Genomic DNA, 27052 nt, shown 5'->3' with positions numbered 1-27052 from the left:
ACCAAGAGAAACCATTATTTCTCTATGCTGCTCCTGTATTTATGTAATTCAATGGATTCAGTGATGCGGAATGACTGTGGGACCTTTTTGAACTTGATTTGGCTTATCGTGTTAATTTAGCCTCCCAGGTATGTTCTGTATGCTAGTGTGTATCGTGTAAATAACCGTTTATGTTACTTTAACATGTACGGACACCTATTCAGCCTGCGGTTCTTTGTTATGGTTGAGTTGAATAACTTGCCTTTCCAGATTAAATGTCTGTTCTATGGCTTGGATTTTGTGAAATAATTTTCTAAATAAATGCAACGTATAGTCCACTGCGACTTATATATGTTTTTTCCTCTTCAAAAAGCATTGACTGATGCGACTTATACTCCAGACCGACTTATACTCCAGAAAATAATTGCTTGTCTATGCTTTATGCATATAAACCTGTCTATGCAAAGGAGTGGGCTGTGCATAGTTAACAATTATGCATTGCATAGTAACATACAGCCGTGGAAAAAATGTAAAGACCACTTACTAAATTATCATCTTTAGATGTATTGCAACCATTTCAGTCCAGTGTCTGTTGAATTTCGACAAAAGCAAACCATGGGAGTAACATAAAGTCACCCAACAGCAAATGTAAAAGACTGAGAGCATGACAAGACCCATTAAAGATGTGACTAAAAATTAGGGTTTTTCCCAAAATACTTGTGAAAACATCTGTATTTTGTTGTTGAGAAATGAATTTTCAACTTGTTTCTCCGCAGTTTTGCACTGCATCTTTATGTTTAAATTTACAGTTAATAAATGCAAATAAAACATTACTTTTATTAAGAATTTGGCAGAAATGTTGTCGGTAGTTGATCGAATGAAACAAAAAAATATCAGTTTACTTAAACACATACCTATAAATAGTAAATCTAGAAAAACTTAAAGTAACTTTCCACGGCTGTATATGCAGTCATAACATATGGACACAAATGGCAGTAAGCATCTATCCACAAGACAAAACAAATATTTGGTTTTATTTTGCTTTTATCTATAAAAAATCTTAATCCTGGACTGTGTGTATTTGTCTACTTGGTCGTATATCATCCAGTGTGTGTGAATGAGCTGTAGTAGAGAAAGTGGGGTAAAAGGGGCCTAACAAAACACAAGGTGATGGGTGCAGGACGTCTTTACTAATTCTCTATCCAGCCCACATTCCTGGTCTTGAGGGCAGATCACTGTATGACCCCAGGGCCTCTCACACTAGGTGCAAAAACAAGGGGCTAAGAACATCTCGAGGTCTGACTAGATCCAGACCTCCAAAGACACAATGCCGGGCTTTGTGGTTGCCATCCATAACCATAGTAGCATCAGGAACCACCTGTGCACTGTCACTCATGAAGCTCATTTAAAATGAGCTAAGGTTTTATCTCAGAGGAGATTACCACATCTGGCATTTACCTTTTTGCTGCTTTTCTTTCCTTTTTTCTTTTTCTTTCCCTTTTCTCTGTCCACGACCAGCTTAAGGTTCTTTAGTTCCTGCCTCATCAGTTCATCCACCTGAGACAAACAGTGAAAGATGAAAACAGAGCAGGAGAGAGAAAAATGAGATGAAATGCATTATGCCACTGGGGAGACTAAACAGATTTTTTTTTCATAAAGAATCAATTGTACATTGTGCGTTCGTAAAATCAATATTTTATAGACTTTAAGATTGTGTAGGGCAAAGCTTTGGGACAGAGTTGGGGCCTGAACACCGTTCTTATTAACCTGTCAACTAAAAGGTGCACCAAGATCCAAGATCAACATCAGTATAGACTTTTAAAGGAAAACTTCACTTTTTTTGAATAAAGGCTCATTTTCCAGCTCTCCTAGAGTTAAACGTTTGAGTTTTACCGTTTTGGAATCCATTCAGCTGATCTCCGAGTCTGGCGCTAACACTTTTAAAGGAATAGTCTACTCATTACAGCAGGATTTAAAAGAGGAGCTACATTTTATGGCGTAATAGCACTTTTGGGAGTACTTCGACTCGGCGCAGTAACACCCTCCCTCTCCCATTATGAGAGGGAGAAGGGGAGCGGACTTTTCAGGCGAGTCGAAGTACTCCCAAAAGTGCTATTACGCCATAAAATATAGTTCCTCTTTTAAATCCGCTTAGAAAAGCGCTAAGTTTTATTTTGTACCACCAAACTTGCTCGTATAACTACTCGTCTTAAATAGGAAAAACGTTGATGTGTTTGGTCACTTCTAACTTTATCTCTAAATGGTACCATTGAATGAATGGGGCTAAGCTAAATGCTATCGAAGCGTCGCAGCGCGCTCCAGCGCTTACGTGCACACACACAGATGATAGAGGGATGTCTCAACAATTCTTAGTTAAGGTAATAACATATTTTAATATTGAAAATGAGTAGACTATTCCTTTAACATAACTTAGCATAATCCATTGAATCTGATTAGACCATTAGCATCGCACTTAAAAATAACCAAAGAGTTTCAATATTTTTCCTATTTAAAACTTGATTCTTCTGTAGTTACATCATGTACTAAGCAAGCGTGCCGCACAAGCCATAAAAAGTGAAGCCAAAATGTCTCGATCGCCCCCCCAGTGACTGGTCCCAGTACAGGTCATAAACCCGGCCTCCCAATGTTATTCAATGGGACTTGAGACCAACTAAACAATTTACACTTCAATGATCTTTTTTCCAAAGCTGGTTTCTGTCATTTACTTTCGTTTTTATCACGCTGATGTAAATTCAAGTGTCTGTTTTTAAAATACGTTTGTTTTTAGTTAGTTATTAAATGCTATAAAAATGGTGGTGTCACATCATGATTGACAGCTGAGATATGCGCATTCTGCGAGAGCGAGGGCAGGGCCTTGGTTTCGCGGCTTTACTTCCTGCTCACTACTGCACAGGACTGGTCCCGAAAATCGCTATTGCGCAGACTCAAGATCCAAGATGTCAGCGTCGTATCGAGACACTGACGGCTTCACTTTTTCAATGGAAGAGAGTGAACGGGTGTCGTCCATCTTTTTTTACAGTCTATGGTACTAAGACCGACAAAAAATTAAAAGTTGTGATTTTCTAGGCAAATATGGCTAGAAACTATACTCTTATTCTGACGTAATAATCAATGACTTTGCTGCTGTAACATGAATGAAGGAGGTGTAATGATATTACGCAGTGCCTGAAAATAGTCAGCAGCTATTGAAAGTGAAACTAACACGGAAAAGAAAGTCCGTGGTATGAAAACAAAAAAATGCAGAGATCCATGACAATGACAAATTAGCAAAATATTCCGTGACTATAACATGGAAATTCGTGAGATCAGGCTGTCTTAGCACACAATATAACTACAGAAGAGTCAAGTTTTAAATAGGAAAAATATTGAATCTCTTTGGTCATTTTTGGGCGTGATGCTGGTGGTCTGATCGGATTTAATGGATTATGCTAAGCTGTGCTAAAAGTGGTACCGCCAGACCCGGAGATCGGCTGAATAGATTCCAAAACGTTAAAACTCAAATGTTTAACTCTAGGGGAGCTGGAAAAGTAGCGTATTTTCAAAAAGAGTGGAGTGTCCCTTTAATCCCACCTGAACTCTAAGCTCCTCTTCAACCTCCAATCTTTTCTCCTCTCGCACCAACTGAGGATCAAAACGCTGAAGGAAGTTCTGTTTCTCATCACGGTTATGCCAAACCTCTGCAACAATAAATAACATCACAATAACTGTGCTGATATGATCACACCAAAGGGAACTGTATTTTACTTAAGTACTCTATGAAGTACCAGACAAAATGCATTCATCAAAATCAGCAGAACATACAGACGCTCTCTAACATGTGAAAATATAATCTAGTTGGACACAAAGCATCAAAGTAGAGACAGGACAACATCAGTCGGCGCTCTGCGTCAAGGAGGAAACAATTCTGAGAGAGGTCTGGTGGGCTTCAATCGTAGCTCCTGAATGTGGAGTTGTAGAGGAAGCACAGGTGCTGTGGTCTGGGTGAGAACGCTGTGGCTAATTGTCCTCCGTGCTGCGCTCTCACGCGCCATATCCTGACAGGAAGTCCATTTCCTTCCACTTCCCGTCCCGACTGGAGGCAGTGTGTGCCAGGCTTATTGGGAACTGGAACAAGGCTGAATGGCAGGGTCTGACCTCACAATGAGTCTGAAGTTGTTGTTCTTATTCTAACCAACTTGTGTATTTGCATAACATTTCATTTAATTTGGCTTTTATTCAAAGTGCCTTACATAGTTTATGTGTTCTCTTGAAACTAAACCTATGATGTCTACTATCTACTATAAAATAAAGCGTTAAAAAATAAAAATATATCAACATAAAAAATAAAGGGGTAAAGAGTAAAGGGTAACAGAAGGGTTAAAGAAATAAAGACACCTGTGGATATTCTGACAGTAAGACATGAGTGACTAAAAAACATGTCATGAATGTACAAGTACATCTTAGTAACTGACAATTACATCGTATAAGCAGTGCTGTCAAGTTCAACTAGAGGTTAAAGGGCACTCATGGTAAAGCTCACTCGGGTGGAACCTAAAAATAAGCATCCAACTTTGAAATGAGAGCCTTCTCTAAGGTCAGAGGTCAAACTGTCCTCCACAAAGCCTCCTTTTCAAAGTCACATTTTCAAAACATCCCAAGGCAATACGATCCACATAATTGCCTCAGACCTTCAGAGGGATGCATTCACACAGTCTGACCTGTTTGTTTAAAGACAAAATCCACCAAACTCCCTTGAAAACACACAAATGCAAGGGGTCAGCTTTTTCAACCTGCTTTATTGGGACCGGAGACCTCTGACGGTGTTCCAAGCCCACACAGCCCAAAAGAGAGAACAGGCACTAGTGGAGATGAATAGACATGCAGCACAATTTGTTCATTTCTCACGAGCTGGCAGCCACTGTAAAAGGGTTTTGTTGGGCGGTCACACACATCTGCCCCGACTGAACACGGTCTGAACACATTTGCCACCCACCATATGGAGTTTGAGTGAGAAAACACTTTTAAGGCTGGAAGGTGCTTAGCTGTATCTACTTCACCAGTGTTCACAGCGGCCTGCTGCATATATGGCATGGTATGAAACATTTGTGGAGGCTTGAATGCCGGCCAGTATGTAGAGACAGAGCTCCACTCTTTCCGCCAACCTGTTTTGCTGAGTTTTCCCGGTTATTCAGCTAACAGTGGGAAAAAGGCACTTCCTTAACATGGCTCTCCGCTGCCAAGAGACCGAAATGAAATCCATCCGTCACATCCAGTAAGTTCACCGTGACGCTGAGATGCAGGAAGAGAGAGAGGGAAACAAACACTAGACAAACTTGAACAAACTCAATTTTACCCTGTGTACTACAAATGACCTCTGTGACCTCCTTGTGAGCGATTCTCAAGTATAATGCTAGTGAGTTTCCCAAAGGAACCTGTCTCTCTGGGGATCAGGCTATCGTCTGATTTTGGGTAAATATGGTCCTCACCTTTCCGCCTCATTACAGCCAAATAAACCCACCACGTGATCATATCCCGATTACAGACAGCTGATAAAACAGTGTACTGCTGTTTAACTTGTACAGAAAAGACCCTCGGCTCTAATTAGTTGTCTCACAGACAGGATGCAGGACATAAATTTAACCGTGTTGGTCTGCTTAACAGATCATTTGATATAAACGCTTCTTTTTAACAATCCTGGACAGGGTGTGCACAGTAAGTTATTTAGGCATTACATTTGACCTGTATTTCACACAATATCATTTTATTAACTAAAGGTACTGCATTTGTGGTCAACACTGATGACAAAGGTTTAGTCTATGAATATAAGCGACGCAAAGTGAGATTGAAAAAACCCTGCTTACTCAACCGTGTCAAATATTTGGGAGGTATAAGCTCTGATCTCTGCTTTTCATTACACCTTTAAGCTTCATTCTTAAGGAATGTAACCCTTTGCTCCATGGACCGGGCAAGGTGACATTTAGAGGAAAATCATAATGGAAAGAATTAAGCGGCTTTGACTGGGCATATAATTGCTTCCTGTGAGGTTACAGCTGCTCCATCGCTGCACATTATTTAACTCAAATCTGTACATGCACACACTTAGTAACATAAAGATGCAAATACATGCATCACACAGTATTTTTTATTTTGATCATTTGCTTGTAACATACATATTTAAACATAACCCCAGCAAAAATAACTGCAGTGGTATGACTTTAGCACGAAGTTAAAACAAAATTGTAGGTTGAATTAAATTGCAAAACCAAGTAATGTTTGGCTTGAAAAAGTTGTAAATTCAAGTTGAAATTGTTCAACATACTTTTTTAAGTTAAAGTAACATAAAAATATGTGTTAATTTGACAAAAATGCAGCAAATTTTTTCCAGTGCTGTAGCAATACAAATACTGTATTTAGCTTAAAGCTGTAATCCATAACTTTTTTCAGTTTTTGAGTAAACACATAAAACAAACCTATGTTTAAAACTATCCCCTTACCTTACCAAGATTCGCAGTGGTAAATTTATACTTCTCATTTATAATTTAAGCTGTTGTGTGGGATTTTGCATGAAATATAAATTACTTATTGCATGATTATGTCAATAAATAGAAAGAAGGGTACGTGGCTACTATATCGGATGTATGTGCTTCTGCAGATGGTGACGTCTGTAGCTTGTTCAACGATTGCTTTAAATTTAAATTTGTCGTCCAGATTGCACCATTTTATTTGTAAAGTGTTAAGTGATGATCATTTGAGGGAATATCATGTAAACGTGTCAATTTATTAAGTCCTTACATCTGGGGAATCATCTGTTGTTAAAACAATGAAAGCTGAAACGGCTCGAACAGAGCTCAAGTTAAAACAAGAGTTAATATCAGCAGGGATTTTCATCATCTGAAGGGAATTAATACTGGCGCAGAGATGGCTTTTCCAGGTAAGACATCAGTAACATGATTCTTGTGGAAACCTTTACATTTTCTTTTAGTCAGAACAAACATGGCGGATATGTGACACTGGACCACAAAACCAGTTGTAATGGTTCACTCTTTCACCGCCAGCATTTTTAAAAAAAGTTGCCAGCCAGCGCCAGCGTTTTTCATGATTTTCACCAATGTTTAATGCCTTCCGGAAAATGTTCTTCTTCAGATATATAAACATACAATATACCAAATGAAAGAACAGACCCTCTGCTTTCAAACAAAAAAAACGTTTCATCCTACCTTGAGTAGTTCTTTTGTAATCAGCTTTTGAATATGGGTAGGTTCTGCAAAAACACCACATTTTGAGCAAAAAGCAGAGATAATTCAATTTTTGTGACGGACTTTTCATAGAGATCCCATTCAGAGCGATCTTTAAAACAGGCACGGACATGCAGCAGCTTGCCAGAGTGCAATACTTCCGGGTTTAAAAAGTTGCGGAACCTATGGGATAATAGCGGTATTGCGGAAAGACGGAAATACTTGTCATTGGCGGGGAAGCGTTTTCTCTTGATTGACGAGATATCTCGTCAATGGCGGGGAAAGAGTTAATAAAGAAGCTTTCCATTTATGTATGGTTTGTTAGTATAGGACAATATTTCGCAGAGTTACAACAATTTGAAAATCTGGAATCTAAAAAACCGAAATACTGAGAAAATTTCCTTTTAACATTGAAAGTCCTTGTCGACAGAAGGGGGATACATAAAAACCAAACTTGAATGGTAAATTTCCCAAAGAACGGTTTGTAGGTGAGTTTCTGGCCATTTTGTTCGCGATTTTGCTGCAACTACTCACAAAAAATAATATGTTTTAATATATTTACAGTAGGAAATTTAATTTTTTTCCCTAATGGAACATGATCTTAACCAGTAGCAGCTCCTGACTATAAATTTAGGTGGGGCATATTCTGTGTCGTATTGTAGGTTATATGATTAACTGATATTTAAATGACTAAAAACATGCAGAACACCGAGCAGAGGTCTATTGTCAATCCGTAATTCAGCCTGGTTGGGGCGCTCTAACGCTGAATAATTTGGTTTAGCATTTCAGATAAGTGCTTAAAAAATGAAAAAGTTAGCATGGGAAATTTTTAGTACAACCATAGCGCCAAAGCTTTATTTCATCCATCAACCCTTTAAATGCTCTATTGAACATCGTTGTTTGGCTGTTGCACAACTTTTATATCTGGTTTGTCAGGGCAAAGTTGTTTGATGACCATTTTCTCATTAACTAACAAACTAATTCTTTAATATAAACAAACTCTACACTATTACAATCATGTTGATTTGTACCACTTGCGATGCTCACAGCCGTACTAACGTTGTCACGCAGATGCAGACTGATGATGAAGAATGCAGAATGATATAACAGTGTCTGGAACTTCAATCACGCAATGTAAAAGCTAGAGGGGCAGATTCAAATCTGCCCAAATGGCTCTCTATTAGGGCTCGCTGCATTTCCATTTTTCACCACAAATTTACATGGGAAAAATGTGGGGCGTTGTTGAGCTCAGGAGGGCAGAGGCAACTTTTGCCCCTCTCAGCTTGATCATTGCATACAGTAGCCAACTAAACTATGTGCTCAATTTCCAAACATATTGATCTCACTTTACGACATCTATAAAAATTTGTTGAAAAATATTAGAGGCATTTACAAGTTAACAGTTTAGATTTTATTCAGTTTATATAGAGTTCTATGTTCTTTGGATATTTTGGTAGGGCATTGCTCCACCTGGTCATACAGCTTTATATAATATACCAATTATTTTTTTTGCATAAAAGAAAAATCAATAATTCTGATCCATGCAATGTATTTTTCGCTATTTCTACAAATACACCCATGCGATGTCCCAATCACAGACATCAGATTCATCCATGGAGAGTAGAGAGGTGAAGCACAATGCACATACTAGTAAAACCACAACCATGCTACACGTGTCTTACAATGAGGTCCAATCTGTTTACAGTCTTTGTAGGGGCTGAGAACAGAGAGAACTTTAGCAGCTGTGCAAAGAATGATGGTGAGAGCCAACCTCTATATTCTAGCATGACAGATTCATTTAGAACTAAAAGCCAAATGCACAGCTGTAAGATTATTGCAAGATTAAGTGATCTCCGCACTGCTGCTTTGCATTTGAATACGGATACATAAAGGAGCTGTAAATATCTGATGTTTAGCAGTCATGCTTTCAGAGTCTGCTGACAGACTTTAAAGACGGTTTTCCTTATCAGATCACGACCCAGAAGAACGACTATAAAAGACACCTCAGACCTCCCCCAGGTAACAGAAAGTAAATGAGTCACTTATGTGTGGAGGAGAAAGGAATCTGATGATCTGTGGTTGACCCCAGAAATGTTTGTGATGGATAGAACCACAACGGAGACAGGGTTGCCTGTGGTAATTTCCCTCTCGTGTGTGATGCACAGTGCACCTTGTTGATGGAAGTTCTCTAATCACAGTAGACAAGCAACAGAGCAGGATGTTGACTTTCCAATTTATCCTGGAAATGGTACACTGACATGGCTAAAATGTGCATTTGCTCATTTCAACTGCTCCCAACTGACACAAACGGTCACACACAGACAGTGTTAATACTGTTTTGTATCTACAACTCTTCCTTCTCTTCCTTCTCTTCATGGATCACTGAGATGCAAAAGTGCAGTCCAGTCTTTTTCACTTCCTGTTAAGAGACCCTAAATCTTTAAGCAAACAGGAAGTAGTGTCTTGGTCATTAACATGCTTGTCTCGTCAAGAGGTTTCAGGGGTGACCTGATTGATTTGCTGTTCAACAGACAATGTTGAAGTTAGTTAGGGTTCTTAAACACAGGCACACTCTCCTCATAGACTGCAAAACCAGACCCCAGTGAGAGTTCAGACACTTTCAAGAATAAAGGTATAAAAGCTGTCACTGGGCAGGTTACCTTTCAAAAAGTACACCTTTATACCTAAAGGGTGGATATTAGTACCTCAAAGGTTTAGTAGCAAAGTGCACAACATTTTGTCGACCCCACTGAATTTAATACAATTGAAGGTTACAACAATACAGTTTATATGGCCAATTTGCTGCCCTAGGCAAGATTTCACCTGGTCCCCTTTAGAATCACAATTGTGTTCCAATCATTTTGTTCATAAACTTACACAAAGAAAAAAAAATGCATAGCTTTGTCTAGTTTTTCTTAATTTTGAAAATATTTTGGAAACACACACGCACGCACGCACACGCACACATATACACAATACCCTGTCACTCAGGCATTTGATCTTGATATTGTTACTGAAGCGGCAATTTAAAATATAAACCCAGAATTCAGCGAACGTCAAGAACAAGAAAACGGAAACATCAATCAGACCAAGACGCGGGATTTAAATTACGTTACACGGACCATGTCTAAACCTCAATGTCTCCGCACAGAAACACCAACTTTGTCTGGTACTAATAAGCCGCACATTGGAGTGCGTGATGGCACTATGCACAGACATTCACGTGCAATCTATTGGAAAGAGGAGGAGTCATTAGTTCGGTTAGTAAAATAACGAAATTATAGCTTTTAAATAGAAACAAAAAGTTTTTTTTGTAAAGAGATATTTTTTAAGTTTAAAAGTGCACAACTCTTCTCAAGGGGAAGAAAGCTATACTTTTCCCCTTACGTGCAACCTATCGGAAAGCGCAGATGAGTTAGTTGGGTTAGTAAAATAATGAAATTATAGATTGAAGTACAAAATAGTATTTATATAAAGAGAAATATTGAAATAAAAAGTGCAAAACTCTTCTTAAGTGGAAGTAATAAAGTAAAATAACGAATAATAATTATATAATAACGAATAATAGTTTCCAATAGATTGCACGTAAATATCTGTGCATGTGCCACCAGTACTCTGTCTGAGCGCGTCTTCAGCACCGCGGCCAGCACTCCAATGCGCAGCTTATTAATACCAAACAAAGTGAACAAGTTGGTATTTCTGTGTAGAAACATTTAAAATTTAAACATGGTCTGTGTAACATTATGTAAATTCCGCGTCTCTGTCTTGTGATTGTTGTTTCCTTTCTGATCTTGTTCTTGACGTTCGCTGAATTCTGGGTTTATATTTTAAACTGCCGCTTCAGTCCAGTATAGCCACAGAGCTATTTAACAAGCACGATCTTCCGAGATTATATGCTACTAATAATTCATTAATAACTGCTGTTTTCTTGTGCAAAATTAAATATTTATAGTTAAATGTTTATATACATATATTAAAAAAATTATAATTTGGGCGCACGGACACCCCAAGGGGTCGGTGGCGCCCTTAGCATTTGCCTATTCCGCCTATGTAGGGCCCTATAAAATCCGTTTTATTTTTTCCCAAATTCCGTTTTATTTTTTACCAAATTCCGTTTTCTCTGTTTTAATTTTTGCAAATTCTGTTTTATCCGTTTTAATTTTTGGCAATTATATTTTTTACCCTTTACCTTAAGAGTGTGCCTTTATTGTTAATGATTAAAATGTAAATGATTTGGGGAAAAACTGGATAACAGGATTACTTAATGACTATAAAAGATGCATTTACACACGCACATACACACGCACACGCGCGCGCACACACACAACTCAATTCAATGCATTGTATAGTGTTGTTGCAGGAGGCTACAACAAGGTGTCAAAGCAGAGGTTCCTTCAGAAGTGCCTTAAACACATCAATCCAGCGGAACGCGATCTATTTTTTATACACAATCGCTTGAAATGCATATAACTTTACAAACATACACAGGATAGTGATCTGACTTGGGACAGTATGAGCACGCAGCTCTTTGCACGTGCGAGCGAAAGAGAGACAGAAATGCCAGCATAGAGTGGCGCCATGATGCAGATGATTATATTTTAAATGCGAGGGATAGTTAGTTTGCCTCAGCTCGCTTGAAATGCATAAAACTGAACAAATACATGAGGATTTGTGTTCGCACTTCGGACAAATGCGTGAGCGCGTGCACGTGAGAGAGGTACAGTGAGACAGACGTGGATGAGAGAGTGTTGACAAAACTTCCAAAATAACAGTTCTCCGGTCACATAAAAGTCATGTGAGACCTGCTCGGAAGTAAGTGCTTAGCGTCGAATTTCTTAATTTTTTCGCTGACGAAAGCAGAGTCGTGGAGAGCCGCTTCGTCATGGTTTCAGTGTTTTGGAGGGGGTCTGAAACGACGGGAGGGGGCGTGTCGCCCAGATTTACTTCCCCGGTCTGCATTTCCCCCAGACATACGTTCGTCTCCCACACAAAAACATTTTATTTCAAAATATGTACAATTCCGCAAAATTCCGCGTTAATACTAGATTCCGTGTTAATTAGCCAATTCCGCGATTCCGTGATCGCGGGAATTATAGGGCCCTACCTATGCCCTGTATGCGCCCTCAGTATTGCAATCTGATTAAAATGTTACTTTATACATTATATAGAATCCGAACAGAACGTCTGCGCAAGCGCACAGCCAGGGTTGCCAGAATCGCGTATCAGAACCATCCCAAATGGAAATTCAAAACTATCCCAAAAGAATCCCAATGACTATTCACAGCCCAAATACCAATAACTAAGAAACAAAATCCTTTAATATGTAACCCGCAGGGAAAAAAACAACTGGTTAAAACAGTTTAAACAGTAGCCCAAATCTAAACTCGAAAAAAAGCAGAGGACTTGGCAACGCTACGCTGCGGACCGCATCTCTCGTGGAGTTCACACTTTATATTAAAGTCAATCTAAGTTGGAGTAAGTTTTTCTTAAGGGGTTTTCATATATAGGGAATGAAAACACACCTTTCAAAAGGGACAACAATATTTTATTACTTTAAGTAGCCTAATGTTTTAAAAGTACACATGAACGCATAAACCCAACGCTTATTAATGTTACCTTATTAATGTGTAATGCTATTGCCTTGCTATTCCGTGTTTTTGTGACGAGAATCATGTGATATAAGAGGTAAATATAATATGAACTTGAATGTTCTGCCCATGTGCAAAAGGTATTTTTGCATCCGATTGACAAAATACTACGATTCACGCATTAACATGCATGCTTTTCTCCTGCTGATCAGATCACAGATCGGAGTACACCACTCCCTTCAATATGATCCAAATTTGCATCTGATCGTCCTCAATCATATTGATTAAGGTGTTACATGAAGGCTTTTCAATACGATTGAGCCATCAATACGATTACAAACAGATTATTTCTGAGATTTCCCATTTAACTTCATACTTTTTATAAATTAACTGCAAGCAGAACACTATACAAACAAACCTATAAAATACAGTATGTCCAGCCTGTCATGCAAATGTAATGTTTTTTTTAAGCTAAAGTTAGCATAGTTAGTGGAAATTTTAAGCTTGACAACATGCAACTAGAAACAAAATATGTATGCAAAGTATGTAGATACACTGAAAAAATAAATTCATTCAATTTACTCATTTTTTAAGGTAAGTGGTTGCAATCAATTTATTTAAGCTACATTTAAAAAAACAAACAAACAAACAAACACACAAACTTTTTTAAAATGTATCTTAAATAAATTGATTGCAACCACTTACCTTAAAAAAAACTAAGTAAATACTGTGTGTGCATTATATGTTTTAACCTACCCTGAATAAAAACCAAATGTGACCGGGATGTCACTGACTACATCAGTTGGTTTCTTAAAGGGGCGTTTATAATTTGGTTTCTTAAAGGGGTCTTTACCCCAAAATGAACAGCAATTTCAGGGACACGTGCAAAATGCTTAATATTATTATGAAAATTGAATATAAATTATAAAAATGGCTTGTTTATCAAATAACTTTTTACACTCACTAAGTTAGCTGAGCAGTGTCTGGGATATGCCAAAATTGCATTTATCTAATCATAGAAAATGGTATAAAATGAGAAAAACATAATTTAAAAGACTTATCATTGTATGTGTATAAATGTTTTGCCATTTATAATAAAACCTCAGAATTGCAATTATTTTGGATTATATTCATGATGGCTGAGTGATTCTGATGAGGACAGCAAAAGTCACTTTATAGTGATATTGACTCATTGTGCGTACAGTATTAGGGCCCTTTTTAAGGTCCCAGTGACAACTTTTGTACCTTTTTTGTACCTGTGTAGATAGGGTGTTGGAAACTTTTTACATTCCTCTTTATTATCCTCTAAAACAACCACATATTTAAACCCATAACTCTAAATTACATCCATAATTATTTTGATGAATGTCAGCAAACATAGCATATGCTTAGATGATGGCATTTTTAAGGTTTGGTTGAGCACCCATCACCTAACCATAAACCACAAATGAAGCTCTATGAAATGCTGGGTTGTTTCAGCCCATGGCTATATGGGTAAAATTTGGACAAACCCATATTGCTAGAAAAGTACTAGGAAATTTCCATATTTTACTCAAGCATTAGTTGAAATGACCCAGCATTTTTAGAGTAAAGGCTATTAGGGAGCTGAACTGCTCTTGATTAGAGAACGTAAAGCTTGACTCCAATGTGGCGTCAAGAGACTTGTTTTAATGAGAAGGCAGAGAGTGGGAGAGAGAGAGAGAGAGAGAGAGAGAGAGAGAGAGAGAGAGAGAGAGAGAGAGAGAGAGAGAGAGAGAAAGAAAGAGAGAGAGAGAGAGAGAGAGAGAGAGAGAGATGGACTGGTCTTGACTTGACTTGAGCACTGACATCGCCATATTATTATTGGTTAATTAGACGTATTCCAGACACAACACATCATGTCACAACTGCGATGAACTATCATTTACTTATTGACCTCACACAAACATTGTTGACATGTTATTGAGATATTGAAAATGTGTGGGAAGCATTAAAAATGAAATGTGTCAATTCAACACCACAGAAATGCAGAAAACAAGTTGTAAACACTCACTTTATCTGTCATTGGTCAATCAAACCAATAGGCCTGGCCCAAGCCAACGATGTTATGTCGAACAAAGAATTTGTAATTATGTTGGGAGCCGTTTGGAAATTTCACACTTCTCCTTTAATTATCTAGGACAGACGTGCAAAGAGCACCATTTAGCCGTGATCTCCCACTCACCTTTGTACAGTTTTGCTCCCTCGACTACCGTAGGAAGGAAGTTACTAGGAGTCATCTTCCATCCCTGCTCCTCCTCCTGCAAAAAACCCCAGATAGTTACAAAATAAACCGTTGATGACAAGCACAACATCATTGCTTTATGTACTTCACAAAGTGGACAAGGAAAGTTCTCAGAAACAATTTAAATCAAGTTATGAAGTAATCTGCCCAGACTGAGATTCCACATGAAGGCAGATCAAAGCTCTTCCCGGGATGATGATCTCGCGTGCAGGGTCAGTCTCAGCGCTGGCTTTTTAATGATGTGAAAACTTGGCGGGGGCCAAGCGCGATGCTGTGAGCATGATTTACGATATCTCCTGTTTTCCTTTCTCTCAACCAGGGGTCGCACATTAAAAGTAAATCAGCGTACTCACGCAAATTTTTGGCAGGCACACGCACGCAGTGTCTGCACAGGAGTAGACTGTTTTCAAAAGGGAATACGCCAATGGACATGATATATTTATGACCTGTCTTCCTTTAAACACATTTCTCCATTAGTATCTAATGACCCCCAAAAGAGACCGAAATCCATCTGAAAATATAAAAGGACTTTTAGTGTCTAGTAATATGGAGCAGTGATTTATGGTTATACTTGAAGCATGAGACAGAACCTCTAAATGAATTTAGCAGCTTTTATCTGAGAATCTTGTGCAACAAAATGAATCCATATCCCATGTTTCATTTATTTTAACTCTAATTGAATTTGTCAGGTACAACAAAACCGTATGTAAGCAGTAAGGGAGGTTTAGTAAATATTTACTAACCACAGTTTAGGAAAACCTCTTAAACATTCACATTCTGTTAGACCTTTCTATGCTGGGACTCTGGGATGTCTGTGATGGAATGTACATTTGTTAGTGCCTTACTTTATCAAGTGGCACTTGAAAATTTAAACTACCTGTAGTTCTAAACTAGACCAACATAAGAGCTCAGACAAAATTCCTTAACAATCTTTTGAAAGGCTTAGCTTTCAGACAGGATGTGAACATTTCAAAAGGGTCAGATTGGTCATTCAGCCTTATTGTGAGTACATATCAGCACTTCAGTTCTTCAAGGAAGACTACAGGTGGTTTTATGAGGGAGGGCAGGAACAAAGGCTCCATTGTAGACCTCCATAAGGCAGCCAATCATAGTGAGTGAGCATTTTGACCGCTTGACTGGTTCGCAGTAACCACTGGCCAAAATCAGATGCTCAGAGGTCAGCTTGGAGAACTTAAAACGTAAAACCGTACATGAGCCAAAATCACAAAGACTGCCTCCATGAATAGATCACTGATTTCACTTTAACTTTGTCTTAAAAGATAACACACCCAAATAGGAACAAAGGAAATTTGGATGTCGTAGCGGAGGACATAAAAACTGCCCGTGTCACGAGAGGAAGAGTTTTGAATAGCAAGGGCAAGAGGTTATCGAGTGAAACGTTGGTGGAAAACTTCAGGAACGCCTTGCTTAAATCATAGATATTTCCGGTGACAGTGGATGAGTTTAACAAATGAACATCCTAAGACTCCCCAGGCAACAGTGTGACCTGAATAGATATTTAAACAAAACTTTTACACCGAAATGCACATCTGAAGCAAAGTGTATGGATCAGAATATGAGTATACTATGATAAATGTTTTATGTGTTGTTGGAAACCTTAATATAATCTACAAGTAAGATATTGTCACTGTCCAATGAAAACCACGTATGTCCATTTTACTGATTTTTTGATTGTTTGACGGATTGAATGTCCAGGTTCATTTGCGTATAGAGTATGCTTCACATATCTAAATGGCCAATGAAAAGTTGTGAAATCATGTCATGATTTTCACGTATATCCATTTGGTGTCAAAGCTGTCAATCACGCCGCGTATCTCCCACCCGGTGGAAGCATCTCGCCGGTCTCATGAAGTTTCATCGAAGCTCAGCACTGGATAGCCGAATAAACATAGCCTGGTGAGACAATGACTTTCCTTCATCGAGGTAAATGACAAAATTACAGTAGGACTGTGCAAACAAAGTATCTGTCTAGCATTACCATGTCAGTGAATTGATTCATTGTCCCTTCATAGTTTGCAAGAGACATTTAATAAATGTATAATTAAAATTAAATAAACTAAACATATTTAATAAACTAAGACGTAGGCTATTTAATAAACTGAGCGTATTCATCTGTCAATATGAAACGCGACTTAGCCATTCTAATTAATGATCGGAAGAACGCGTATCGACCACCGTTACTGTAAAATATGCACGTGTGTCCATTTAAACTCAATTTTGGTCAAATGTGGATTATATCATTACACTGGCAAGAATATGGTTACATGTAAAGATGCCGTACCAAGTATGACAACGTTACATTCAACTGCTTTTGAAATACGTTGTTTTTTTCACTTCCTAGAAAGTAACTGTTTTGGACATACATAAGTTTCATCGGACAGCGACGATATATGTAAAGAAAAATATAAATATATGAATAATTTAGCTTCAGATGACATTATATTAACCTACTTGATTATTTTAATGATGGATGGGTGTACTTTTTGGAGCTTCACCAATGCTCACCGGCTTATATAAGAAAATAACACGCATTTTATAAAAACACGCCATTCTTAAATGAATTGTTTGTGTATAACCAACGCTATCTCACGAGAATTCGTAAATATTTTACGAGTTGGCTAATTCATGAAAAATTCAGACGACAACATTCATAAGTTTTGTACGATTTGCTTTAACCCCTGTGACGTAAGGTAAGTTTTTTTTCATGAGCATCGTACATTTTTACACAATTAACTTCGTATTAATTCATACGAATTAGCCAACTCGTAAAATATGTATGAATTCTCATGAGATCAGTCTGGTATGACTGAAGCAAAAAAATCATATAGCCGTGTAATAAGTGGGATAATGTTAAGTCATGATCCCTTACACAATTCTTCCTTCTATTACTCTTTACAATTAATAGCTGGGAATTCCATGGCTTCTCACCTCAGGGAAATCAGTAAAATGGCTAAACACTGCCTGCAAACCTTTCATCTAACTGTAATGCAAATAACCTCAGGAGTGAGAAGAACACGCCTAAATTAATAAAATAGAAACATGAAAACACTCAACAGAGAAACCAATTTCCCATAACCAGACTAGATGATTCAAATCTTGATGTGTAGTTCAGATATAATGTGCCCTTCAATGTGTGTGGGCATTTAATTCTGAAGATAAAGATCTTTAAAAAGCCTTTATTGATTTCTTGTGTGCAACATAGAAGTGGCTGTTTTTTATCAAGACATGGCCCCACCTCTGGATCTCCTTTCCCCTTTTTTCCTTTCATCTTTCCTTTCTTCTCTTTCTTCTTTTCTTTGCGGTCATTCCCTTTTTTGTCTTTTTCCGCCTTCAACTTTTTCTTCTTCTCCCTCTCTTCTTCCTTAGCCGCGAGTTCAGCAGCAACCTTTAAAACATTTACAATCAGTAATGGTAAAATACTGTTGTGCATCCGGATAAAAACAAAGAAAGTAGGAAGGTAGTCTAGATAAATTATCTCAATTATCACACTGTGATAACCTGTTCTGGTGTCTTCTGAGCAAATATGGATGCAGATCCTCCATCTTCAGCACTCGGAAAATCAGGGAACTTCCCTGTTGCATCTCTAAAACACAAAACAGCAATTGAGGACACATTTACAGTTTTTACTGAGACACTGAATGAATCTAGAAATTACTCTTAAATGTGTACTTTCTTCTTTAAAACCATCGCTAAATATTCAAGAATTCTCTTAAAAGAGTTTTTAAAATGAGGTAACAAACTTTATGTATATGTGAACACACAGATACATAAAGCAGCTTGCTTGAACAAAGACAAATCAATCATATTTGAACTGTGAACTTCACACATGGGGAGGTTACATTAGCCAGGTCCAGTACTGACTTCTCAGGGGAGTTGGGGAAGGTTTCGAATAACAGGGTGAAAGAGCCGAGTATAAGCTTAACTTAATCAGTAGCACAACTGAAAGTCACCTCCAAACTGAAAGCTCAACTACTGTAACACAGATAGATTGCATTACACCAAAACTCAGCGCTAATTAGAAATAATTTTATACAGCAGGAAACCTAGGACTGTACACGCTTAAAGAGGATATTTCACAAGACTTTTTTTAACATGTCAAATAAATCTTTGGTGCCCCCGGAGTACATGTGAAGTTTTAGCTCAAAATACCATATAGATCATTTATTATCGCATGTTATAGCAATTGCCACTTTGTAGGTGTGAGCAAAAATGTGCCATTTTAAGTGTGTCTTTCAAAATGCATATTAGTTGATCTCTGCACTAAATGGCAGCGCTGTGGTTGGATAGTGCAAAGTAAGGGGTGGTATTATCCCTTTCTGACATCACAGGGGGAGCCAATGCAAAGAATGCACTGTAAAAAAATTCTTTGCTGCCATAACAATTTTTGTTGAATCAACTCAGTTTAACAAGTCATTTCAACTTACTATTATTTATCTTGACTGGAGATGAATTGTTATAACTTATAAAATATAGTTGAAAAAAGTCAACTTCATTTTATAAGTTGTAGCAACTCATCTCTTGTCAAGATAAATAATAGAAAGTTGACATGACTTGTAAATCTGAGTTGATTCAACAAAAATACACTACTGGGTTGTTCTTTTTACATTTTCTAGGTTGATAAAAGCACTGGAAACCCAATTATAGAAAAAGTCGGATTTTCATGGAATGTCCCCTTTAAAAACCTGCACTTTAAAATCACTTCCCAGGCTTTTCTATGAGTGTGAAAAGCAAACACTAAAGTTTTTTAAATATCATGCTAGTCTGTTGTTTTTTATCATAAACAGACTTGGATAATGCCAAATGGCCTTGGTGTTGTGTTGTGCCGATGCACATTATATGCAGGAGTTGTACCGAATTTTGACTCCTGCCAAATTATGACCAAGATTATACCGTCATTGTGACATATCCCCACCCCTCAACTAAACCTAATCATACTGGGTAAAGAGTGGATCTTTAATCTTCTTGGCATAACACCGGGTCCAAAACAAAGAAGATAAGAGTCACAGTAAAGGGTCAATTTACCATTTGTGTCATGCATATTTAGACAAAGAGGTAAAAAGGGACAGTTAGGGACCCAAAAATAAAAAATTACCCTATGATATACTCACCCTAAAGCCATCCGACATGTAAATAGTAATACTGATTTTGAAGCCCCAAAAAGTGCATATATCCTTCACAGAAGTAACCCACATGGCTCCAGGCGTTTAATAAAGGCCTTCTGAGGGCAACTGATGTGATTTTGTGAAAAAAAAACATTTAAAACTTTATAAACTGTAAAAACTATCTTCCGGTAATGGCCAATGTGCATCTGATTGTGTTCGAAAGATGACCCTTACTTCGAAAGGCTTGAGGGTGAGTAAATCATGAGGTAATTTTCATTTTTGGGTGAACTATCCCTCATTACTAAAACCCACAGTAGGTCAATTAGAGCTTCATGACAACTGCCCATGTAAGTGTAAGTACTATGTCAGTGGTTGCGTTAGCAGCGCAAAAGGTTCTGAGTTTGAGCCAAGGGAACACAAATGAAATTCACAAAAAATCAGTTTGGATAAAAGCATCTGCCAAATGCATATATATGTAAGTGTACTCTATGGTGTGGTCTTTAGGGTGATTGAAAAATCATACACGCACTGTGCGTAGCCTACGTCCGACTCAACTACTTTCCTGGTCCTTCACCGCTTCCACTTCATCAGCACATGGAAACCCCACCAACATATTTCACCTTGCAGGTCCTGACCCGGTATCGCAGACATCCCGTATACAACCAGCGGGAGCCCGGCAAGGTCACTGGAAGGGGCCGGAGAAAGGGGCGGCTAAACGGAGACAAAGCTACTGAACTCGCCCCCCCACCTTGTGTTGTCCAACTGAGATGACTTATTGCTGCTGTCCCCACGCTAATGGGCAGCAGCATGCGATGGCGGGCCGTAAATCAGCCTGGAATGCGCTAATCACCCCGGTCTCAATCTACACCACGCACACAATTTAAAATAGCACAAGCATTAGCTTAGCATAAACAGCCCTGGGTAAAAGTGACCAACGCTTTGACTGCTTACATTCCAGCCTCTGCACAAAAGAAATAGACAAAACTCGGAATGCACTTTACAATTAGGGTGAAAAATGGGTGGATTGGAGGAGGATGCTCGAAGCTTTTGTGTGTGGAAGCAAATTAGCGGATTAGCTAAAGGAGATATCGGCTAAGGGCAAGTGTAAGAGACAGCAGCTTATGTAGAGGTGATTAGTATCAAACATTTTGAGACAGTGACAAATTTCTCAATTTAATGAAAAATTCGAAGAAATATTGCAGCTTTCGTAAAATGAGCATTTTCAGCTAAAACTGTATGTTTAGTCGCCTGATTTATCTGTGAACCATCAAATGGCTTTGCTCTTTTGCTGTGTAACTTACCGACACTCAATAAACCACTGGCGTATTTGTTCTTGCAGGGTTTCCTTAATATCGGGTCCGTCCACAGTTTGCACAGACTCCTTGATGCTGACCAGGGCTTTCTGGTACTCAACTTCATGTTCCTCTTGCACCCTGTGCCTGCTGCCTTTCAACTGCTGGGCTCGTAGATGGGCAGGGCTGGGTGTCGGATGCTGGGCAGGTATCTGGAAACAGGGCAAAAAACAAACTTTTGAGAAAGGTTACAGAAAGTTTAGAACCGTGTTTGCAGAAGAATAAGAAAAGAGGAACATTGTGTCCTTGAAAAATGTACAAAAACAACAGCAATCAAACAATTCATGGAAGAACGTGTTTTTCACAAACAGTACATTGGCAGAGAATCCTAGTGTTTACCATTCCTAGAAATATCATCTCTTCTAGACGTTCTTTGTTGACCCTCTTCCTGTCTCGGTACCCTCGCCACACCTACAGTACGGGTTAGAGCAAAGAAATATGATCATTGCAGGCAAAACAGAAAAACCAAATCTGAGGACGCATACCAGAAGTGATATTATCAGAATATCTCTGACATCAAGAACATTAATCTGTTTTGTGTTATGTTGTAAACATTATTCTATATTTACAACAGACTTTTAGATAAGGGCCTTTACAATGACGCAATAGCCTTTAACGGCCAAATTTAACAAATTCAATACCAAATTTAAGTCTGACAAATTGAACTTCCTCATTCAGTTAGTCGTTGAGAAATGTAAGGAGGTTCATATTTAGATAACATTAACATTGAGCCAAATCAATCTTAAGGCTCTGCTCGTAGACCATATTTGGAGAATGCAGACAAGGATTTTCAATTATTCCCAAGTTTCTTTTAAGATTTTCTTCTTATGCTAAAAACAACAACAAAGACTATCTGAGTAGAGCGGAGATTATGTCTCAAAGGTTTCAGAAATCTGCTTTTCTCTGAGCTACAGCAGATTAGACCTACTGAACCACCCATGTATTGTGAGAGCCCAAAATCTGTTTATTAACTCCTTTAATCACATGCACCATGGCATTCCAACACAGTAGAGAATACTTGAAGAGTTTGGTTCCAAAACGCGATAAACGCCATTTTTGAAAAAAATGAGTTACTGCCAAAATCAGTATTTTATCAGTTCAGTATTAAAAAGTAAATTCCTAATTTTACGCAAAATCCAATATCCACAGCGTTATTCTGTCATCTTTTCTCTCATTTTTCCCAAAACGCGATAAACGCCACTCCTGCTTTTCTGCAGAATGCAATAAATCCACTCCACATATTACAGCCCACCATTCCATGCAATGTAAACAAACAATGGCAGCGGGTTGAGTAACCGGAATCCTAGTTTTCCTCATCTACTTTGTACTTCGTGATCAAGAAACAAACAAAAGCAAAATAATACTTTAATGGCATTGATAAACCTGTGATTGTTTTCTGTGATGGGAAGGACTGTAAGTCATCAACAACCAATAACTTATGCGGGAGGCACTCGGAAACGGGTGCTTGTTCTCCCGACAGCATCTGTGAAGTTTATGTGATTCTAACACATTGACCCCAGGGGATCTTATGAAAAGCTTTCCATTATTTTACTCAAAGTCAACAAAAATCGAGCAGGACCAAAACATTTTACAGCTGATTGCTTTAAAAAATGTTAAGCGACGGCATCAAGTATAACCGCAGCAATGACATTAATAGTCATTAATATAACAAAGTAAGTGTTTTGATTAATGCCATTAATGTTTATTTTTTTAATCAGTGTATACTAGTCAACTAAATGAATATATCATGGCAAAGATGAATGCACATTTATACATTGATTGAATAGATTTATAGCATTTTGAGGAAAAAATAATTCGTTTTTATAATAAATCTTTGAAAATCAAGTTATGGATTTTAATTTTTTATATTTTTATAACCTAAAGATGCTATGTGAAAGTTTGTAACAGAAAATAGTGGTTTTCATCTTGTCACTTTCTTGGTATAGAAAACACGTTTTTACCAAAATTTGTCAAAATGGATTTATTGCGTTTTGGAACCAAACTCTTCACTTGTTTATTAAGCTACATTATTTGAAAATTAACTGCTTAAACTAGGTTTTAAAAAGTTTCTTTAGGGACTTCCATGCATGTACGAGTTTTTTTTCTGTTGTACCATTTCATTCAGCAATGTCGGTTTCACACCTGCATTTCTCAAAACTTTAGATCTTCAAATCATATCTGCTATCTCTTTCAGGCTACATCAATGTCTGGGTTCACCAACCGTAGCGAACACTCACTCAAAAAGACGTCAAGATACATGAGCTCAGATTTCATGATTAGGATGGTATTGAAAAAGAAGTCCTACAATCCAGGAATGCTTTCCTTTTTCCATCTTTCAAAACAACAATGCTAATCTCCTTCCTCCTGCCAAAGGCCCTACATTATTCACACAGATGAGTCGGACATATATCTTTTATGCTTGCGTGACATTCATAGTGCTTTGAGAAAAGAACAGATGATTGTGATAGGTGATACTGTGTATGATGCCCTGGTGCTGGAATTCGTATAATGGGGCAGATGACATGACATTTTTACTGTCCCTTTATTCAACTATTTTGAAATATTTATAATGGGAAATCTGATATGGAATTTTATACAAAAAGAGATCATGCATATTTGTGTTCTCAAATATGTATTAAATTTAGTATGCAATATTTGAAAGAACATATCCTTACTTACACTAGTATGCACTGTCACTCTTTATACAAATATGTACCTTTAATATGAACTCTTTAGGTGCAAAGGTGTACAAGGTGTACGCCCCAGTAGGAACGTTTACATGCAACCAAATAATCCATTTGTTATCGTACAGTATTGATTGCTCAATCGGATTGAAAAGCCTTTATGTAAACACCTTAATCAATATGAATGAGGTCGATCAGATGTAAATTTCGATCGTATTTCGATCAAGTTCAGATTTGGGCTATACGAATCTGGCAACACTGGCTGTGTGCTTGCGCAGGCGTTCGGATTATATAGAATGTACATGTAAACTAACATTTTAATCAGATTGCAATGTTTAGGGTACATGTAAACTGTATTGTTGTAACCTGCAATCTGATTAAATTCAGTCGAATTGACATAATATAGCCAGTGACAGCAACGATAACTTATAATTGCAAGAAATTCGAAACTTACATGGAAAGCTATAAGCTAATAGTAAATCATATCAAAATGTTTTAAAAAAGTCAAGGCCATGCCCCTGTGTCAACCAACCCTTCAAAGAGTTGGTGGTTCCAAAATGCGATAAACGGCATTTAAAAAAAAAAGAGTTACTACCAAAATCAGTATTGTATCGCAGAGATGGGACCAAGTCACACATGTGCAAGTCTCAAGTAAGTCTCAAGTCTGAACCTTCAAGTCTCAAGTAAGTCCCAAGTATTTTTTTTCTTGGGCAAGTCAAGTCAAGTCCTGTAGTAGGTCAAGTCAAGTCCAAGTCAAGTCACCTTATTATTGTCATTTTACCTGCAGAATCTGATGTTAATAAAGATATATAGAATATAAAGATATAAAGAAATACTCATGTTCAGTAAAATACATCATGGAATCAAACAAAATTGTAATCTCTTCCGTTCGCGCACCTACATTTATTGTAGAATCCAGTAATTTTTCTCTCTGTGTGTGTGTGTGTTCAGGTGGCAAACTTAGACACAGTAGCCAAGTCTCGTACCGCTCAGATCAAGGGGAGTATTTTTAAAAAATAAATCAAGATTATTTTGCCACATTTTTCCCCAACATGGTATGATGAGGGTTAATGGCTACTTTAGTTAGCCATTAACCCTCATCATAGCTAACTACCATTAGCTAACTACCAACTAACCTTCAAATGACGGACGAAATTGGAGGTTGTCGTCTGGCTGCCCGTGATTTTAATGTTGCATCATGTCTTGCAACGCACTGTTTGTCTTTTGCCATGTTGTTGAAGCCGAAAGCCATGACCCCCGCTACCCCTCCGGCTGACATGTTGATATCTGTTCTAAGTGGGCGTGGTGTGCGTACGAGAGGGCATGACTGATGATAGTGTCGTGATTCAGTAATGACAACGCCATTCTCAGCCTGCGCTCCAGCTGGGTCAACTTTATTTTTTAAATAGTTTATATATTTTATACTCAAACTGAAAACATGACGTGATTAACACTCAAGTCATTCAAGTCATCGTGTCTCAAGTCAAGTCAAGTCCCGAGTCTTTAACTTCCAGGTCCGAGTCAAGTCTCAAGTATTTTATTTTTTGTCAAGTCACAAGTCACAAAAATAGCGACTCAAGTCGACTCGAATCCAAGTCACCAAGTCACAAGTCCCCATGTCAGGTCAGTATTAAAAAGTAGATTCTTAATTTCAAAATCCAATATCCGCCATGTTACTCTGTCATCTTTTCTCCCTTTTTTCCCAAAACGCAATAAACGCCACTCCTCTTTTTCTGCAGAATGCAATAAATCCGCTCAACAAATAACAGAGCACCATTCCACGTACTATAAACAACAATGGCGGCGCGTTGAGTACAGTTTTCCACATCAACTTTGTACTTGATCAACAAACAAACAAAAACAAAATAATACTTTGATGGCATCGCTAAACCTGCGGGAAAGAAACGTAAGCCATCAAAATCTAATAATTTACGCGAGAGGCACTCGGGAGACGGAAAAAATGTCGGCTGTTGCTTGTTATCCCGACAGCATCAAGCTTCTGTCATGCTAACACATTGACCCCAGTGGATCTTATGAAAAACGTTCTATTATTTTTCTCGAAGTCAACGAAAATCGAGCAGGACCAAAACAATTTACAGCTGTCAAAAAAGTTCAGCAACGACGTCCCAAGGAAGACCACAGCAATGACAGTGTTCTTAATATGACAAAGTAAGTGTTTTGATTAATGCCATTAATGTTTATTTTTTTAATCAGTGTACACCACTTGTCAATCAAATGAATATAACATGGCAAAAATTAATGCACATTTATATATTGATTCAATAGATTTATAGCATCTTGTCACTTTCTTGGTATAGAAAACACGTTTTTACCTAAATTAGTCAAAATGGATTTAATGCGTTTTGGAACCAACCTCTTCATATGTATGGTGTTGCAGGGATCATAACATAATTCAAAAATGTATTCTCAATTGCCAATAGCATTTTCTGATAAGTTCCCTAAATGTGTAGTGTCAATGATGAATGATTATACTGTACATACCTTCTGAATGCATGTGGCTGCCAGATCAGGGTCCACAATGCTGGAACTATCCATCTGCAGTCTTTGTTCTTCCTGCCGAATCTTTTTCATGAAATGGGCTCTTAACCTTCCCTGCCGAGCTCGCTCGCTGACTTGTAGCAACCACACGGCTCGCTCCACAGACATGGCCTGAACGGTGGCCTGATGAACCAGAAACACACTACATGACAAGCTATTATTAAATGTGTATTTACTGTAACGTGTTGAATATATTTGAAACTCATTTTTTATATTAGTGTAGTTATCTTTTTAAACATCTGCTTAAAGATGTAGAGCTCTGATGCACT

At 37.9% G+C, this 27052-nt stretch overlaps 1 protein-coding gene across 4 annotated transcripts in view; it reads right to left on the bottom strand.

The window, feature by feature from the left end:
- The window catches only part of drc11 (dynein regulatory complex subunit 11), a 47650-nt gene that overhangs the window by 16913 nt on the left and 3685 nt on the right, over nt 1–27052 (bottom strand). For all 4 annotated transcript variants that reach the window (XM_055213239.2, XM_055213241.2, XM_055213240.2 and 1 more), the window contains 8 exons: nt 26727–26906; nt 21880–21951; nt 21490–21692; nt 18585–18669; nt 18322–18471; nt 15006–15081; nt 3571–3677; nt 1438–1536 (listed from right to left, as the gene is read on the bottom strand). In XM_055213239.2, coding sequence (XP_055069214.2) covers nt 1438–1536; nt 3571–3677; nt 15006–15081; nt 18322–18471; nt 18585–18669; nt 21490–21692; nt 21880–21951; nt 26727–26906 — 972 coding nt within the window. The remainder of the gene's footprint in view (nt 1–1437; nt 1537–3570; nt 3678–15005; nt 15082–18321; nt 18472–18584; nt 18670–21489; nt 21693–21879; nt 21952–26726; nt 26907–27052) is intronic.

This window comes from Misgurnus anguillicaudatus, chromosome 8, assembly GCF_027580225.2.
Source record: "Misgurnus anguillicaudatus chromosome 8, ASM2758022v2, whole genome shotgun sequence".
Classification (NCBI taxonomy): domain Eukaryota; kingdom Metazoa; phylum Chordata; class Actinopteri; order Cypriniformes; family Cobitidae; genus Misgurnus; species Misgurnus anguillicaudatus.
The sequence above is the reverse complement of the archived record's forward strand: the minus strand, read 5'-3'. Positions and strand labels throughout refer to the sequence as shown.